Source organism: Meles meles, chromosome 8, assembly GCF_922984935.1.
Source record: "Meles meles chromosome 8, mMelMel3.1 paternal haplotype, whole genome shotgun sequence".
Lineage (NCBI taxonomy): Eukaryota > Metazoa > Chordata > Mammalia > Carnivora > Mustelidae > Meles > Meles meles.
This window is the reverse complement of record NC_060073.1, coordinates 4,790,793-4,804,357: the sequence shown is the minus strand read 5'-3', so window position 1 is coordinate 4,804,357 and position 13,565 is coordinate 4,790,793. Positions and strand designations below refer to the sequence as shown.

The 13,565-nt window shown below is 57.1% G+C and overlaps 1 protein-coding gene across 4 annotated transcripts in view; it reads right to left on the bottom strand.

Moving 5' to 3' along the window:
* Positions 1–13,565, bottom strand: part of CHKA (choline kinase alpha) — a 62,428-nt gene that overhangs the window by 9,969 nt on the left and 38,894 nt on the right. For all 4 annotated transcript variants that reach the window (XR_006819931.1, XR_006819930.1, XM_046014719.1 and 1 more), the window contains 6 exons: positions 7,101–7,214; positions 4,296–4,429; positions 3,941–4,045; positions 3,384–3,442; positions 1,638–1,725; positions 1,131–1,239 (listed from right to left, as the gene is read on the bottom strand). Coding sequence is in view for 2 of the 4 variants with exons in the window: in XM_046014719.1 (XP_045870675.1) it covers positions 1,131–1,239; positions 1,638–1,725; positions 3,384–3,442; positions 3,941–4,045; positions 4,296–4,429; positions 7,101–7,214 (609 nt within the window). In the remaining 2 variants the exon portion in view is untranslated. The remainder of the gene's footprint in view (positions 1–1,130; positions 1,240–1,637; positions 1,726–3,383; positions 3,443–3,940; positions 4,046–4,295; positions 4,430–7,100; positions 7,215–13,565) is intronic.

Sequence of the window (13,565 nt, the reverse complement as noted above, 5' to 3'; positions counted from 1 at the left end):
CTCTCCCCAGCCCAGCTTGCTTCCACATCGCTGCCCACTCTCTCAATCCACGGCTCCAATGGCGGGCTGAGGAATGGAGTAGGGGCTCCCAAGAAGGAACTTCCCACAGGGTGATTTCTTTCTTTTTCTTTTTTTTTTAAAGACTTTATATATTTCACAGAGAGAACAAGCAGGGTGAGGAGAAGTAGAGGGAGAAGCAGACCTCCCGCTGAGCAGGGAGTCCGACATGGGGCTCAATCCCAGGACCCTGGGGCACCCAGGCGTGCCCCCCACGGGGTGATTCTTCACACAACCCCTGCCCCCCATACACAGGACAGGAAAGGGAACTGTAACGGCACAGCAGCTCCTAAGTCCCGGTGCCCAAAAGACCACCTCTGTCTGCACAGAGTGAAACACACACAGGAAACACCGGAAGCACTGAGATCCCCACGGAGGAGGCCAGGAGGCAGGCCAGAGGTTGGGCTTCGTAGAAAAAACCGGGAGGAGCTACAGACCGTGCCCTCCCACGGACTGCATACAGGTCCTCTCCGGCACAGGGATGAAAATGTCAAGTCTGCATCCTGACACAAAGTAACATTTTAGAGCCACAGGGTTCGCGTAACCATTCTTCAATTTAAAAGGGGCGCCATGAGGGGCACCTGGGTGGCTCAGTCACTAAGCGTCTGCCTTAGGCTCAGGTCGTGATCCCAGGGTCCTGAGATCCAGACCCACATCGGGCTCCCTGCTCGGTGGGGAGCCGGCTTCACCCTCTCCCCGCTGCTTGTGCGCACTCTCGCGCGCTCTCTCTCAAATAAACAAAATCTTAAAAACAAAAAGGGGGGGTGTCATTAAAAACAGAAATGCAGGGATGCCTGGGTGGCTCAGCGGGTTGGGCAGCTGCCTTCGGCTCGGGTCATGATCCCAGTGTCCTGGGATCGAGTCCCGCAACGGGATCCTTGCTCGGCGGGGAGCCTGCTTCTCCCTCTGCCTCTGCCTGCCGTTCTGTCTGCCTGTGCTTGCGCGCTCTCTCTCTGACAAATAAATAAAATCTTTAAAAAAAAGCAAAAAACAAAGATGCAACCCATTCTAACTGCAGAAAACGGACTCCTGCAGTTCAGCTAGCGCCGAGCCCGCACACAGCCGTCCCCCACCTGTTGTTTCTGGGTGGGGTACTTCAGGATGTTCGCTCTGAAGAACGGGTACTTTTCGTAGTTATAGTCGTACATCCATTCGCAGAAATGATTCCCGATGTCGAATCCCCTGAAAAAGAGGTAAGAGCAGCTGCAGAGAGGGGGGCAAACTGCCAGCCACCAGGCTCCCTGGTCTGAGAAGGGGAAAGGCCGAGTCGTGAGCATCCCCCCCAGCAACAAGCGGTCCTTCCTGAGGACCCCCCCCCAGGGATGACTGCCTCGGGAACAGGGGAGAGGCAACGGGGCAGTCGCAGAACCAGCGCCGGCAGAGGCTGCAGCAGATCAGTACTCTGGTCTCTGGCCGACAAACGCCAGATTCTGCATTCTGGTCAGTCACCGCTGCCCGCCCCCCACCAGCCTGGAACAGGCCCGGGCTGCTCCCTGCGCCGCCGCGGGCTTCCGGGACAGTGCGCAAGCTCCCGGGGCCGGGGGCCTGGCTGCCGACCTCCTCCCGGGGCGGCCGCACACCTGTAATTGTAACTGCTGTACTCGAAGTCGATGAGCATCAGTCTCTGCTTCTCGGAATTCTCTCTGCCCTCCAGCATTAAGATATTACCTGCAAAAGGATTTGGATGACATGCCATTTACTGTGGGCGTGGTGGACAGTGGAAGGCGCAAGTCCTTGAGCAGAAAGGCCAAGCCTGGTTGTGATCCGGTCAGGGAACCCTGGCCACGCGGTGAGGGGGTGCAGGCCGCAGAGCGCCGGGAGCAGCACCGCCTCCCAAGGCCAGGCCCTCGGCAGGAGGCCCAGGGTGACGCAGACACAAGGGCCCCTGTTCACAGGGGCCTGACGGCAACGTGGCCCCGCGCTCGCCCGGGAACAAGAACGGCTGTCCCGCGGCTTGTTGGGGCAACACCCCAGACTTTCCACACAGAGGCAGGAAGGAAAATGCCTGTGGCATGCTGGGGTTCCAGCCAACCCAACCCCCCAGCAGCTAGGAAGCTGCGTCCCCTTGTCCTCCCTCATGAGGATGCCACGGCGCTGAGCCACCACAGGGCTCTGTGGGCCCGACTTGGTCCCGCCGCTTTGCCGCACTTGGTTCTCCGAGGAGCAGGCCACGGGCAGCGCTCCTGCCGCCATATCCCCTGTAAGGCTTGATTCTGGGCCCCAGGTGAACGGGCAGCCAGACCCCCCACACTCGCCGCAGCGTCCGGCATCTGTCACTACCGGCTGGCGTGTAGGCACCAGTGAGCCAGGTTTTGCTAGTGTTTTGGCTGCGCCCTGTCCGGGTTTCTGCAGAAGGCGCTCTTTCCAGGCTTTTCAGCACACAGCACCGTGTCCAGGGGCCATTAAAGGGAGCCGCCCAGAGGAGCAGAACAAAGTAAATGTAAAAGCCCCCCTCGTCTAGCCTCTCCCTGGCCAGCAGACCTCCCTTAGACGCCTCTGGTGACGTCTGTGCAGCCGGCTGTCACCTGCTGACGCACATTTACGCCCCCTCGACTTGGTCAACAGTGATCAGCTGATCAATAAACTAACCTATCGCACTAACGTCTGAGTGATGACTGGTCTTTAACAGGGACTGTCGTCAAAACTAAAAACAAACTGCTGAGCCCGGCAAAGGGCCGATGGGGGACGTGAGCCGGCCGCGACAGAGAGCACAGCGAGAGCAAGGCAGAGCCTCCCCACCGGCGGGAGCTAGCCCAGCTAGGTGGGGCCTCCGTCTGACGTCACACCGAGAGGTACCTGGCCTCGTACCTTAGGGGAGGCACAGACACCCAAGGTCACGGGAGTGACCTGATCCCAGGAGAGCAGGTGGCCTCAGGCACCTGCGAGGTGCGGCCAGCGCAAGGCCCCCAGCACTGAGCGGGGCAGTCACCTCTTACCGCGTTCTCTGACCACAAAGTCACGTGTTCACCGGACTCACACACTGAACACACGTGACTCAGGAGGCTTCGGTCCTTTGCCCAAGCTCCCAGTTTAGTGAATGTTCTCATTTTCTCTTCTCTTCTATGTTTTTTACAAAAATGGGAGAACACCCCATGTGTTTTTCTAAAACATGCTTTTTTTCTCTTCATATATCCTGGTGGTTTTTCTGTTGGTCCGCATAAAAACTCCTTTTTCGTAGTTCTACAACACTCCGCCGCGCGGCTGTCCCATTACTTCCCGCACGTACGCCCCTCCGCACGGACACCCGGCATCCGTCACACACGCTGGAGGCCGCTTTCCAAGGAGACACACACAGCCAGCCTCACGGAACAGGCAGCGGTTCTTACCTTCCTGACAGTCGTTATGACAAAACACAACTGGAGAAGGGGTGGACTCGAGTAGCGACCTGGAGAGGGAATCACAGCTCGGGTCAGACGCCGCCGGGACTGCCTCGCTGCTCAGCACCACCGTGCAGCCTCCCTGGTGTGGCCTCCCCGCGGCACCGTCACCGTGAGCTCTGAGAGCGCCGCCGTCCCCTGGCCGCAGCTCAGCCTGGGGCACCACAGCAGCCCCCCACTGTGCACCCCCAGCTCTTCCCGCTCCGCGGGCCCTCCCCACCCAGAGCACGACCCTCCTGATCGGTGGGCTCCGGGCCCTGCTTCCGTCACACCTCTGATCACAACCGGACGCTATGGGGCACGTTAGCTCGTCTCTGTCTCTCCTGATAAGACACATGCGCCTCAAAGGCCGTCCTGGTCTCCATGTCCCCAGCGCCGCTCACACCCAGGAGGGAGGGGAGCGATGCGGTCGGGCTCTCGGAGAGACCGCGCAGCGCCCCGACCCCTGGCCCCATGGCTCCCCCGACCCACCCCGGGGCTCGGCCGTGACCGTGACTGGGCCTCACCTCAGGTGCTCCAGCTCCAGGGGCAGGTTGTATCGCAGGAGGCGGTGCAGCTGCCGCCGCCGGGGCTCCCCCGAGAACGTAATCCTCAGCACCTGGTTCAGGTACCTGGCAGGGGAAAGGAGAACAAAAATCACTGCCTGGCTCACGGCGGCTCACCGCGGGGCTCCTGCCAAGTCCAACCCCGCTGCAGCAGTGGGACAGAGCCCAGGGCTGCAGGCTTTCCAGAAAGCTCATCTCCCGCCCGGCTGCCCACGCGGGGACCAGAGGGCTGCCGGGGCGAACCCGTACTCACTCTGGTACCTCCAGCAGCCGCTAACAGAAAACTGAGTTAGAGCCAAGCGGTTTGACCACTTACTTTTCCATTGTTCCAAAAAGCCATTTTGGTTCCTTATTGAATGGCATTTTCATACCATGAAACGTGGCCATTTTCTCGGCTATTTCTGCAGAAATATCTGGCACACTCAATTCTTCAGTGTCTAAGCGCCGGCTCTGCAAGGAACAAGGGAGTCAGACAACAGCACTTCGGGGAGCCTGGAGGGGTGCGATCCCCCCCCCTCCCGCTAAGACCCAGCAGCCGGTCTGGCTGGCGCACGGGCCTCCCTGAGGACGCACCCTCGGGCAGTGACCCAGTGACCGCCACAGCGTGTCTCAGCATTTCTCAACGCCCCCACAGGCTAATTCTGTTTTGAACCCTTTGAACCATGAGAGGGTCCTTCTCACATAAAAGCATTTCAGCGGACCCCGCCCCCCCTCCCCTCTCACCAGGGCTTGCCCTGCACCCCATGGAAGGCTCTGGGTCTCACGGCGGCTGCCATGAGCCCATGTCCAACTCCCTCAGTGGCACAGACACCCTGGCCTGACCCCGCACAGCCGAGAGGTGGTGCTCAGCACAGGTCCTCCTCTGGAGCACGGCCAGGAGCTCAGGGTGAGCCGTGCCCCCTCCTCCACGGTGGCGGCCGCAGCACCCCGCCCGGCCCGGAGCAGGCTCTCAGGGCGCCCGGGTGAACGAAGCCATGAGGGGCCCAGCTCCTCCCGAGGAAATCACCATCAGCCAAGATCTGTCTTTCCCACATGCACTCACCCCCCTACAGAAGCCCAAAGAGGCGCCACAGCCGCAGGGGTGAGGGCGCAGCATCTCCGAGCTGGAGAGAACCCAGCTCCAATTCTGGCTGTGATCCTCACTTCACAGTCACATGACCGAAGGCTCGCTACTCAGATCTCTGCGTCTGACCTTCAGACTTCTATAAAATGAGAAGCACGGCATGGGAGTCCCTGGCGGGGCTGCTCTGACCTAGAGCAGACAAGGCAGGCAAGGGCCCTGGGCCAGCAACCAGCCAGGGAGGTCTCGATAAAGGGCAGGAGCCTGGTGATGAGCGCGCAGAGCTGACTGGCAGCAGCGGGCTCAGCCGCAGCCGCCTCCACTCGGGAAACCTCCGAGGACAGGGGACGTGGCTCCAGCGGCAGCTTGCTCAGCTTTCACGTGGCTTTTAAAAATGCCAGGACTTCGTGTGGCATCATGGGAAGTCTAGGGCCAACCGTGCTCGAAGATGAACTTATTTCAGAGTTCCAAGCTCCTTTCCCAGCACAGGGAAGGAGCGATAGGAGACTGACCAGGGTCCCGGAGGTCACTACTCTCCGTACCCTCTGCAAAACGGCTGTGGGGACCAGACGAGGTGGAACGCATCCCACCCCATGCAGTGCTCAAGAGTAAACCTGGAAATAACACACGGAGCAGGCTGAGCCAAAGGAAATCACCCTTTCTGGGGTCATAGTTGATGACTGGTAGTTTCATGTGGTTCAACCTAGTACTTCAACAGAACTTCAAAAATCTTCACTATACAAAACATCATACACAGAAGAGGCTAGAATTTCAGAGCTAGCATAGTACCAATCCCACAGATGCTACAACCCACGGATCCTGAACCAGGACAGGACGGTCGCATTATTCTGGGCTGTGCTCACTGGTCCTTTACCTTCCCTAAAAAGAGAAGGCTTAACCACGCATGTATATTTTAAACAGAGTTTAGCTTGCTTTCAGTAGGCTTTACTGAACTGCTATCCTATTTGTGGTCTTCCACGATCTGGTTTTTTCACTCAATACTGTGTCCTTAACACGTCGCCACTTCTAACCACAGAAAATATTTCCGATTTCCCATGCTTTCGGATACTTTATTATCTCCTTTGATCCTCATGCCAGTCGGATGCTATGGTCTTCGCTGGGACAGTAAGAAATGAGAACACTGCCAGGTGGCGAGCCAGGTGCCGGGGAGGGGCGGAAGGTCTGGCTGGAGGGTCCAGCTGCAGCCGGGTTTCCACCCAGCTCCGGCTGGCAGGTGCACACACAGTGCCGCCATCAGCCAGCAGGGGGCACCCCTCCCGGGACCCAGGTCCCAAGAAGGCGACTACCCCTGGGCAGTGGGGATTAGACAATTAGGACCCCTTCCTCCAGCCTCCCGCTGAACACAGGTTGAAACCTGGCAAGTCGAGCATCCCCTCAGCCAGGTGTCCTGTGTTTAACCACCTGCCCGACTGTCCCGGGCAACCCTGCACACACAGGCGGCCACGCAACGCAGTGCGGGAGCCCATTTGTGACCCCAGTCCTTGAGGCGCTCTCACAGCTGAAGATGTTACAGCAGCGTTAGAAATGCCTCGGACAGCAAGAGAAGGCACACGGTCCCGACTTGGATTTGAGCTGAGCCCTGAAACGTCAGAGGAAGCTGACAGGCACCTGGGAGCTGGGGAGACTCGAGCAGAGGGAGCGAGCTGGGAGACAAGGCAAAGAGTAGTGGCGGCCCCACAGGGCAAAGACCCACGTGTGGCCAGGGCCATGGGGCTCAGCAGGGAGTTCTAAAGGCGGTACAGAAATTGAGAGGAACAGGGGAAAGGGGAAAGGCTCAGGGCAAGCAGCTTTAGGGGACAAGAGGGAATGTTAGGTTTCATATATATTTTCATTTGGGTGAACACCTTTGCAGGAAAGACAGAGGTTCTAATGTAAATTCAACGGAAATCTATTTTTTCTTTATTTCTGAGACCATTTCATAATGCTAAGGCCCATTTACTATGTTAGCCCACAACATCTCAGGCTCCTGCAGCACCAAGACAAAGAATCCGTCTTTTATCCGCAGCACCTGTCAACCGACCAGTCGAGAACCCCCCTTACCGGGATGAACTGCTCCAGGCGGCCTTGCGGGAAGATGCCGTAGAGCTTGGGCCCGAGCGACCTCTCTGCGAGAATGGCAAACATGACGCTCTCCAGGACCATGGCCTCGGCCCCCTGAAACAGACAGCAACACACCGGAAGTTTACTGAGGGCTGACCACGAGCAGGCTCACAAGTACTCCCACACGAGCGGGCTATCTGACCCCCAGCAGCCCTGCCCCCCCCCCATTGTAAGTACGAAGAAACCGAGGTCAATGTCTTGTAATCCGCGGGCTCCGCACTTGCAGCCGTCCCACTATACTGATGAGCATGAAAATTCAAGTTTGACGGAGTCACTGACTCCAAAAACAGAACAGTATCTATTGGTATTTTCTTGCTTGTATTTATTTCAAAATTTCTCGAGTTCCACCCATGGCATCTTCCCAAAGGCCACCACAATGCCACCCGCTCTGGTCGGGGGCTGGCCTGCTTTCTGGCCCGGAGCACGGAGCAGGAGTGCACCAGCCACAGGGGCCTTCTGTCCCCAAACCAACCCTTCAAGACGAATGACGGGTCTGGGCCTGTTTTGGGGTCCAAGGAGCACCCTGGCATGGCACATTCACGGGGCCTGTGCTCTGCTCTTCTCCCGGCCTTCTGAACGTTTGTCTCTTGCCAAAACCCAATGATGCTCATACACTACCTTCAGTCCTAATAATCCATGTGGGATCTAGAATGATCCTGTCTTCGAAAACTATCTTTTGGTCTCAGTTCAAATTCACTCTTTAGTCCTTTGCCATTAAACAGCAAATGAGGGCGCCTGGGTGGCTCAGCGGGTTAAGCTTCTGCCTTCGGCTCGGGTCATGATCTCAGGGTCCTGGGATCGAGCCCCGCATTGGGCTCTCTGCTCAGCGGGGAGCCTGCTTCCCCCCCCTCTCTCGGCCTGCCTCTCTGCCTACTTGTGATCTCTGTCTGTCAAATAAATAAATAAAATCTTTAAAACAAAGAAAAACAACAAATGAGCCTCTAGGCAGGCCACTGTGTCTGAGAAGGGGCTGACAAGTATGGCTAGAAAATGCGTTCAGGTGATCCTTACTCACCCCTTGTTAGGAAACGCACCCTGGGACTAGGGTGCCCACACTGCCCGCAGTGAAACAGCTCTTCAAACTCAAGTTATAGAAACACACACGTGGGGGCACCTGTGTGGCTCAGTCGTTAGGCATCTGCCTTCAGCTCAGGTCATGATCCCAGGGTCCTGGGAACGAGCCCCACATCGGGCTCCCTGCTCAGCAGGGAGCTTGCTTCTCCCTCTCCCTCTGCTGCTCCCCCTGCTTGTGCTCTCTTAAAATCTAAAAAAACAAAAAACAAAACAACCCACATACCAACAGGACCTACTTGGCAACGACAGAACACTAAGTTACAGAAAAGATAAAAGAAAACATGTCCAAAGGACATGGAACCACATGAGAGAAAAAAAGTTATTTGGTCATTTGGTAATTGGGTCACATTTGGGGGAGCAAACAGATTTGCCGGTCAATAACCTCCCAAAATTACAGTTTGGCCACCATCTTGTGTCACCCACAATTACGGTCTGACCACCAGGTGAGGCCTGATTTTTATTCACTCATTTGCAGTTCTGTATCTAGGGCTACTATAAGCTAAACTGTGTCTTCCCCAGATTCACGCATGAAGCCCTAACCCAGTGTGATGGTGCAGATGAGGTCACGAGTGTAGGGCGGCCACGTGATCAGTGTCCTATACGAAGCGTCCCAGAGCCTGCTGTCCCTCCCTGCGTCCCTCCACCACGTGAGGACACAGGGAGAAGGCAGCACCCACAGGCCCAGAACCCACCCGAGCCAGCACCCTGACCTCCAGCCTAGTGAGCAATGAAGGCCTGCTGCTGGCGGCCCTGGGGAGTCGGTTACAGCAGCCCGAGACTACACCAACGCAGCACTGATCTGTCCGGTCCACGAAGCTGTGAGCAGGTTTGAGAGGGGAACCCCCCGGAGGAGGTAAGGTCACTGCTGACCCCCACGTCCAGCACCAGAGACGCCTGCAGGAGAGTGCGCACAGGTCTGCAAGGCGTCTCTCCAACTCTCCACCTGGAACCCGCACGGAGTGACATGCTGCGGAGAAGACGGGCCTGGCACGGCAGGACCCGGTGGCTCCAGCGGGTGGCAGCAGGCAGGCTGCCTCTGGGGGCCCTGCGCAGCCCTCAGCCAGCTGGACCCCCTCCCACCAGTTGCAGAATCTCAGAGTCCCGTCAGGATTTCTTCCGTCTAGGTATCCAAGTTTCATGAGAGTTAAAATTTTGTTTTTCAGCTTTCCTCCGTGTACAGTGACTGAGCCCAAGGGCATCAGGGCAGGCACCGTATAAAACACATACTAGGGCGCCTGGGTGGCTCAGTGGGTTAAGCCTCTGCCTTCGGCTCAGGTCATGATCTCAGGGTCCTGGGATCGAGCCCCGCATCGGGCTCTCTGCTCAGCAGGGAGCCTGCTTCCTCTTCTCTCTCTGCCTGCCTCTCTGCCTACTTGTGATCTCTGTCTGTCAAATAAATAAATAAAATCTTTAAAAAAAAAAAACCACACACACTAAACCGGCCCTCGAATTTGAAGTTGCAGACTTCACAGAGGTGAAGCCCCACTGCGCTCCTTCAGGAGGCTTAGCGTGCTGGGCGCCACATCTGCTCGGGACAAAGGCCACCGGGAACGGACTTCACAGGCTGTGCTGTCACTGGACTGGACACACACTGCCCAGAGCCCTCCACAGCCAAGTCAGCCTGTCGCCGGGATGGTGGCGAGAAGCTGGGCCGAGACTTGGGAAGTTTGCAATTCTCTCTGGCATTGCTCTGAACACGGTAAACAAGAAATCTCTTTGTTCACTGTAATACCGCAGTTCGGTATTTATTCCCAGTACGGACAAGGGGGAGCTGCGTGTGGAGGGAAGAACGTGGAGGGAGAAACGAAGGAAAACACTTAAGAAAGACGGTAGGTTAAGAAGCAAAACCAAGGGATAGGTTAAGGAGGAGAGCAGGTAATCTTAGAATGAGTGCATCAACCACAGGAAGCCTTCTTGGAACTACTGGGTCTGCGCACACCTTCCTGCCTGCTCCAAGGAAGTGAGCACTGGACAGGAGAGTGCACAGCAGGGAACAGGGTGGGACCCGCGTGACCCAGTCCCCCACTCGCGCGCGCCCAGGCCCAGCCACCCAGCCAACCACAGTGCGTCCCAACTCTCAGGACAGAAGGTCCTACCCTCCACTTGAAACGATTTACTTTGGCTTCAGAAACATTCATATATATACTCGGCCCCAACATATTTACGGGATGTCCACTACGTGCCTGGCACTGTGGTGAGCCCTGGGTAAACAAGAACAAGGCACGACCGCTGCCTGTGGGGACCCCCTTCCAGAGCCGGAAGCAGACAAGAGTGCGCGAGGGCGGTACAGGCTGGGGACTCTGTGGGGACAGGATGGGGCGGGGTGGCTGCTTCTAAGGAGACAGTGACGCGGACTCCTAAGGGGTGAGAAGCAAAAGCACATTCCGGGAACTGGGAGTCCCTCTCCCCCAGCCCCCGCAGTGGAGCAGAGCAACCCAGGAGGAAGAGGACAAAACGAGCTCGGAGAGGCCGGAGGTCCAGGCCATGAAGCCTTCAGCGTCCGAGGCCGCGTATACAGCTGGTATGTGCGCCGCGGCGCGTATACGACGAGGAGGAACCGCACAGAGCCCGAGCACCCCAGTGGCTGTCCTCACACAGCAAGCCATCCAACACACCCGACCCCTAAAACAACCTTGCTCCCCACTGTGCGAGACATTCTAGCATTTTCTAGCCTACTTCATTCTAAAAAGCAGCAAAAATGCTGACATTTCACGCACTCGTCGAGGTTTTACAGTCCACCCAGTAAAGCCCGCACTCAGATGGGGGCCGGAGAGGCGGTGGCGAGCGTGAAGGTGTGAGCGGTGTCCGGTGACCGCTGCTGGGGGGACACGGGGAAGGGCAAGGAGGTCGCTGGATTTGGCAACGTGGAAGTCCTTGGTGACCAGACAGGGCAGCGGAAAGGTGGGCGGGGGATCGGCGAATGGAAGAGGGAGGGGGACTGCTGGGGGGGGGGGGGCAGAGGTGTGCAGACTGATGATTCACAAACACAGTTGTTTGTTTCTTTAGAAAAATTAAAATCCTGTAATAATATCGAAGTTATGAACTTTTGTGGGTTTGGTTTTGTTTTCAAATATAGTGTCTCTCTTTTTTAAGATTTTATTTGTCTGGGGCACTTGGGTGGCTCAGTGGGTTGGGACTCTGCCTTTGGCTCAGGTCATGATCTCAGGGTTCTGGGATCAAGTCCCACATTGGGCTTTCTGCTCAGCAGGGAGCCTGCTTCCCCCTCTCTCTCTGCCTACTTGTGTTCTCTGTCAAATAAATAAATAAAGTCTATTTTTTAAAAAAAAGATTTTGTCAGAGAGAGAGAGAATGCACAGCGGGGGAGCAGCAGGCAGAGGGAAAAGCGGGCTCCCCACGGAGCAAGGACCCCAATGCGAGACTTGAACCCAGGATGCCAAGACCATGACCCGAGCCAAAGGCAGATGCTTAACCTACTGAGCCAGTCAGGTGTCCCGAGATTATGAACTTTCGGAGAAGGCAGAATAGCATTTCTGTGGTATTCTTGCTGAAACTGCATAACCTCATTCCAGTCACGAGAGAAGGTGACACAAACCTGTGCCAAGGGAACATTCTATGAAATTACTGATCCGTGTGCTTAGCAAGCCTCGGGACTGCGAGTAACACAGGGGCAGACGGGACAGATGAGGGAAGAACCCGCAAAGGCAGTGTGGGGTCCAGGCTGCATGCTGGAACGGGACAGAGAAAGCATCCGTGGAGAAACCCGGGAAATTCAGGTAAGGCCTGCAGCTCAGTGGCTATTATCCCGCAGGTGCTGGTCTCCAGGGCTGTGTGAGGTGTTCACCCCAGGGAAGCCGGGGAAGGGGCAGAGGGGAGCTCTCTGTACTAGTTCTGCCAACTTCCTGTATGTCTACAATTAATTTGAAATAAAAAGTTAAAAATAAATAAAATGTGTACAAAAAAGACTGAAATCAAGCAATATAACAAAACCAATTCCTAATTCTGTTCAGTGGGGTGAGTCCCAAACAGTCACTTTTTTTCCGAGAAAAAAAGAAATCCTGCTAGAGAGAGGGAGCAGACACGGGGTGAGGGCAGCAAGCTCTGCCCCCTGGAAGGGACAGCAGCCACATGCCCGTGGCTGGAGTCGGGAGCACGAGGGAAGGACCGGCCCGTGGGAAGGGCCAGTACAGACGCAGACAGCCTGGGCTGGAAGTGGGAAGATGAGGGCTGAGAACACAGCAGCCGGGGCAGGGAGGGGCCAGGTCAGAAGGGCAAGCCTCCCAGAGAGGCTGGTGGTCCTCCTGATCATGGAGTTTCCCTCTAATGATGTCCAGGGGCTTGGGTATCGGCCCCGAGAGGGCGAGGTGGCCGGGGCCAAAGACCAAGCAGACACGGAACTCTGCACCAAACCATGGCGGCTCTCAGGAGGGTGAGGGTGTTCAACAGAAGGGAAATGGTCTGAAAGCAGGAACAAGGAGAAAGCAAGAAGGAACCCCTCACCCTAGTACCAGGACATGATGGGAAAGCACCTCCCCGCAGGGAGCTGCAGGGGAGGGGTCTCTGGGACAGCAAGGCTGTAGCGAGGCCAGTGAGCGCAGGAAACGTTCCGAAGGGAGAGGACAAAGACTGCAGACAAAGGCCAGCCATCCAAACGGGCTCACAGAACAGCTTGGACTGAGGAGAGGAAGGGACCAGGAATGTGTGCACGAGCAAGCAAGGGGCAGAAGGTTCCAGAGTTGTGCGCGGGCTCTGGCTACAGCCATCATTCGACAATTCTATCTGCGCGCCACTGGATAGCAGGCCTGAGAGCCGCGGCGAGGCAGCAAGAGTTGGCGAGGTCCTGCCCTGAGCCTAGACCCTCGCGAGAACAGGAGGCAGACATGAATCACATCCTGCTGCAAACTCATAGCCAGAGGAAGTGCAGAGGCCAGGGAGACGGTGCTCTCGGCAAGGGCACGAGACAGACACGCACCTCGTCTCGGGAGCACGGGGGCTCCGTGGGGAAGCAACCCTTGGGCGAGGTCCTCACTACAAACAGAAGGGGGCTGGGAAATGGCTGAAGCTGGGAGCATTCCAACTGGGAGGAACAGCATCTGCGAAGAAAACCCCCCAGTTTAGGACAACGTGGCTGGAGAGCAAGAATGGGGATGGACACGGAAGAGAATGGAAAGCTTGGCAGGGGCAGACCACAGGGAAGCTGGCCTGGGGCACAGGGAGCGCTGAGGGATGTCAGGCCAGCGGCTGGCCCAATCAGAGCAGCAGCTGGAGCAGGAGGGGAGGCAGGAGGAGAGCCCCCCGGAGCCCCCAGAGGAGACGGCGGCGGCCTGGACTAGGGAGGTGGGTGGCACGGAAGGAGATGAGCCCAGGACCCAG